Here is a 5,441-nt window from a genome sequence, read left to right as displayed (position 1 = left end):
GTTTCTCCAGGAGAATGCTGTGGGAAATAAGTCTCAAAGGCTTTACTGCAGTCTGGTTTCACAACATCCACAGCCTTTCCCTCATCTATTACACAGGTCACCTTGTCATAGAAGGAGATCAGGTCATTCAAGCAGGACCTGCCTTTCATAAACGCTGACTGGGCCTGACCACCTGGTTGCCCTGTACGTGCCAGATACATGTGTCAAAGAGGAAGCCAGGTGCCACCTCAGCTGTGGTTTCACCTCCCCCAGTGCCAGCGCCAAAGCGGTGGCTGCCCCAAGGAGCTGTTGCTCACCTGCTGTGCCAGAGCAGCTGCCAGGAGCTGAATAGCCTCCGCCTTGGCCCTAGCCTTGACCAGCATGGCGTTGGCTTCTCCTGCAAAGAACCACAGCAGAATGCGCATCAGAACTGCAACAAAGTGCTTGCAATGAGCCAATCAAGACAATTTCAAGGAACAAATCAAGACAATTTCACGGATGCAAAGCCTCCTCTTCCCCAACAGCAGCACAGTGATACTGCTGCCACACATCTCCTACTGCTTCAGACTGTGGGGCAGCAACACAAGCTGGAGCTCAGCCTGAGGGCCCCAGCAGGGAAGGATCAGCATGGCTGAGGAAGCCTGGCCCACAGACAGTGATGCAGTCTCTGCCCGTGAGCACCACCCCTCAGTGCAGAGGGCTATGGATCCCGCACGTCCCACATGTTCTAGCCCAAGGCACTACCAGCAGCTTTGTTGATTTGTTCGGCCTTCTCAGCTTCTGATGCCAGGATCTGGGCTTGCTTCTGCCCCTCAGCCACGTTGATAGCCGATTCCCGTGTCCCTTCTGACTCCAGCACTGTCGCCCGCTTCCGTCGCTCTGCCTCCACCTGCAAACACAGGTCAGTCACCAGCTGGGGAAATCCTATCCGTGGGGCAAGTGCAGCAAGGATATGCTCCTACATCCCAGGTGGGCAAGCATGGCTTCGCAAAGTAAGAGAACATAGCTACAAAACACCACGTGATCCCTGGTGAGGGCTGGTTCTGCTCCTCAGGCTGCACAGCCCTCTGCAGCCCTGTGCACATGTAACAGGACAGCTGCTTCCCTCTCCAGCCCAGAGATCTGGCACCCAGCTTTTCTCAAGGGGAGACCTTCAGGTTTGGGATGTGCTTCCAACAGAGCCCAGCACAGATTTTAAAGGGAGCTGGCAGGGTTTGCATGTACCAGACAGGGGCCACTGCCACTGAAATAAGGGCTGGAATTAATTATTCAATAGCTGTATGTCTGCCAAAGTGCCAATGGACTTCCCTCACCACAGGAGGGGCGAGTGCTGCCAGGTCTGGACAGGTAACAATGGTGTGGTGTGGAAGAGGAGACTTCCCTCTTGTTCTAGACCATCCTCCCAGAGAACCAAACCTGCATCTGCATGGATTCTTTCACACGTGGGGGTACGTGGATGTCCTTGATCTCGTAACGCAGGCAACGGATGCCCCAGCAGTCTGAAGCCTGGTTGATGGCATCCACAATGTTGGCATTGAGGGACTCCCGCTCCTGCGAGGCATGAAAGAAATGGCAGAGAGCAAAGAAGAGGCACTTAGCATGAGACAGGGGTCAGGAAGGAAACAGACACACCCCCTCACAGGCCAAGGTCAGCCAGAAAAACACATCTCCACAGGCATAAGGCAGGGTCAAGAGCTTCCCACATCTCTTGAAAGGGTTACCGTCTCCTATGGAGGGCAGTGCCCCAAAGTGAAATTGCTGGGATACAAACATCTGGCATACATCTGGATAAAAACATCATCCAGTAATGCCAACAGCTCCCATTTCTGCCCAGCAAATGCAGCATGAGGGTTACAGCCCCCCATGAACTGGGTCAGCCAGGACATTCATCACTGGTCCTGAGCAAACAGTCACTGATTAAAGACAAATGCAGGTGGACCAGCTGCATCTGGGCACATGCCACCCATCACCCTTTCCAGCTAACCCAGGGCACGGTAAAAAATAGCTCCTGTTAAAAAAAAATAACAGAAACAAGACCCATCTCCAAAGATTCACTGACAGGACAACTGAAACAGAAGCCAGAAGCCCTCTAAGCAAAGGGCATTCTGCTGTTAAGCATATCAGCCTAGCCATTCAGGCTGCCCCAGGGTTTTGAGATACGCTGGTAGCTCTGTGGTCTGCCACCTCCCCAGCTCACCCGGAAGACTCTGTCGAGGGAAAGTTTGCCAAGTTCAGATCTCATCGTGGTCTGGGCCAACTGGGTCACCGCATACTCAGGATCTTCCACCCCATAGCTGGCCTGGAGAGCAGAAGCCAAAAACGAAGTTGATGGCAGTGCTGAGAGGGACCCTGAACAAGGTAGGATGGGCAAACGCAGCACTAAGACAAGAAACCTGCCACAGATACCCCTGCCAAAGAAAAGTAGAGTCCAGAGCCTTGGAAGGTATCGGGGTGCTCAGCCCACCTGCCTCGCAAGGCACAGCAAGCTGGGCAGAGGCTGAAGCGTGCGTCGTGGGGAGAAGGGAGCGAGCAGAGCCAGGTGAGTGGTGCCCGAGGGGCTGCCAAAGTGGCCAGCTGAGCAGTGCAGTACACGCAGACCATGCTGAGTACTGTCATGCAGGCTGCAAGTTTGACTCAGGCTGAGCGTTGGCGCAGCAGGGACGGTACCTTGTAGGGGTCCATAACCCGCAGATAGAGCACACCATCGATCTGCAGGGTGACGTTATCTGCCGGGAGAGAACAACACATCCTGTTTACTGAAGCAGCAAAGACAAAATCTGGCAACCCCCTCTCCCACCACAGAACCAGCAGAGTTGGGCAGGGTCAACCCTTTCCTTCCTGGTGTCAGCAGTGTGGCACAGAAGAGTGGCACAGAAGAGGGATCGGCTGAAACAAGAGGGATTGGCTGAAACAAGAGGGATCGGCTGAAACAAGAGGGATCGGCTGAACTGGATCTCCTTATCTAAAACATTTTGTATCATCGTTTAAGGCTGGGCCAGCACTTAAAGCAGATGGCAGACCCTCTCTATTTCTTTCCCAAGAGGGGAAGGAAAGCAGAAAAGGAAGAGAGACTTATGGGTTGGAAAATTAAAACTGTTTTAATAAAACAGTAACAATGAAAAAGAGTATAATTATATTAATACTAATAATAGAAATAAAAAGATACTAAACCAACACAAGCTCCCCAATGACAATCACAGATTTGTGAATCGCGGTGGCTTGCAACACTGCCGCGCCAGGGAGGGCACCCCAATGTCCCAGACTGGATGCCACAGTTAACAGGAACCAGATTCAGGAATGCAGGGATCAGGATTGGAGGCAGGAGAAAGAGCAGGGTCCCACAGGGATGCCAGCCATGAAAGAGGAAGAGCTGACCCCCGTGATCCCTTAGCTTTATACTGAGTATGACGTGAATGGGACGGAATATCTCGTTGGGTCAGTTTTTGGTCACCTCTCCTGTCCGCACTTTCTTGCAGGTGTGACCCTTTTATGTCTTTTCACTTGTGGACCGTAAAAGAGCCAGCAGTGACCTTGGTTCCCACAGGAAGTACAAACATGGGCCTTTCTGCATACAATTCCTACTGTTACCTTGGTAACAACTACAAACATCAAGCATATTCAATTCTGAAAGCAGACATTGTCTGCAAATCATGTAGATAACTTCAGAAAATGCAGTTACTTAGGAAAAAAATTAACAGAAAGAAAAAAATCTACTGAAAGGAGAACTGGTCTTGTTTTAGTCAAACCAGGACACTTTGTAAAAAGGACCCTGATGTTCCCTAGAAAACACTACATTTTGACGTTTTAATACACAAGAAGTCTCAGGTTTCCAGATAAAAACATTTCATACTTTTAGTTATAACTAGTAGTTATCTTCATAAATAAAGATTTAAGGGGAGGGGGGAAACCAAAACAAAAAGCTTAGTATTGTAACAGAGCTGTCCATTTGCCTGATCTGAAATGTTTTTTACAGAAATACAGAGATTTTTTATGGTTCAACACAGGAAAACATCTGAAAAATGGGTTTCTGCCCAGGGGTGTTCAAACCAGCAAGAAGGGGCAGCCACAGCCCCGAGAGGGCAGACGGGACCTCCTGGGGTCTCCAGATGCAGCAGAATGAAATGAGCAGGACACAGAAGCTGTTCCTTACCTAGGGTGACAGCTGACTGCTCTGGGACGTTAATGACGATTTCTTTGAGACTCTGCACATAACGAATCCGATCCAATAGAGGAATAAGGAAGTTCAAACCCTGGGAAAAGGGTGGGATTAGATGGCTGAAACCCCTAATCTGTGGTTTTCCCCCCAGAGATATCAGTCAGACTACAGAGAAGTGTGCAAACAAAGCCCAAGTATGCTACATGCTGCAGATGCTGCAGGCAAAGTAAACATGCTTTATACATGGGGGTAACTTAGGTTTCTGAGTGCTTTTAACAGCTCACCAAGGGAAATTAACCTACAGGCAGTCAAAAAGACAGCAATCTTGAAGAATAAGCACGCCACCCCTGAAATCCTCGCGCAAAGGACACGCCTCACTACAGCTTTGGGAACCTGCTGAATCCAGAAGGGGAGAAAAGCAGCTCCTTACAGGCTCAAGGATTCGGTGGAACTTGCCCATCCTCTCCACCACCCAAGCCTCCTGTTGTGGCACAAAAAGCACCCCAATATTCACAGGCAGACCGGAGTTCAAGCGGCGTGGTGCTGTGGCCAGCCATGCTGAACGCTTCAGCTGCTGGGAGCACTGGAGAAAGGAAAAGGAACAGGATTGAGATCAGCTGCCGGCACCTCGGAGCCCAGCACCATCCCTGCTCTCCCATCTGGAACGGCTGCTCGTGACCCTGACACACCAGGGCAGGAAACAGCTCTGACGCCCCAAACAAGCGCACGCTGTGAGGGGACAAGGGCTGTCCTCACAGGGATGAGATCTGGGCCCCAGGGCCAGCACAAATGTCACAACCTTCCCCAACGTGTAGGGGGGCTCACCCCCATGCTGGAGCTTTCTTCACTTCTCCCCTTCCCTCAAATACCCACTGGGGAGGAGGAACAGAGCCTCCCTGACACCGTAAGAGAAAGGAACATGTGTGTGTGTGTGGGGGGGAGTGGTCTCTTCTGTCCCATTCAGCTCTCTGTAACCTGGTCAGACCCCGTCCTGTCACCTCCCTCCCTCATCTCAGTCCCAGGCCACCCCCTTTCAACAACCTGTGCCTCCACAGCTCTGGCCGCTTCCTGGGCCACCCCCAAGGATCTGCTTCCCCAGGGAACTCCCTCACCCTCCTCCCCACAGCCCCTCACGCCCACAGCAATCCTCACTACTTCCCATGCCCGGCTCCCTCCAGCCTCCTCACTAACCCGCAGCACACCACAACCCACCTCTCAGGCCTTCACAGCCTACCGCATCCATTTCTCCCACAACCCTTTCTCTCCCAGCCCTAAACCCCCGACTCCGCCTCACCACCTCACCTCA

The 5,441-nt window shown here is 51.8% G+C and overlaps 1 protein-coding gene across 1 annotated transcript; it reads right to left on the bottom strand.

The window, feature by feature from the left end:
* Positions 1 to 243: 243 nt before the first annotated feature.
* Positions 244 to 4,718, bottom strand: STOML2 (stomatin (EPB72)-like 2; the record flags this gene model as incomplete). The annotated part of the gene is made up of 7 exons (XM_009702997.1): positions 4,566 to 4,718; positions 4,130 to 4,229; positions 2,647 to 2,705; positions 2,177 to 2,278; positions 1,396 to 1,530; positions 724 to 868; positions 244 to 376 (listed from the first exon to the last, which is right to left on the bottom strand). Coding segments are annotated over exons 1-7 (704 nt in total), but the record flags the coding sequence as incomplete, so codon positions are not given.
* Between the last annotated feature and the right edge of the window lie 723 nt (positions 4,719 to 5,441).

This window comes from Cariama cristata, unplaced genomic scaffold (genome assembly GCF_000690535.1).
Source record: "Cariama cristata isolate BGI_N322 unplaced genomic scaffold, ASM69053v1 scaffold18496, whole genome shotgun sequence".
Taxonomy (NCBI): domain Eukaryota; kingdom Metazoa; phylum Chordata; class Aves; order Cariamiformes; family Cariamidae; genus Cariama; species Cariama cristata.
This window is presented reverse-complemented; position numbering and strand designations above follow the sequence as displayed.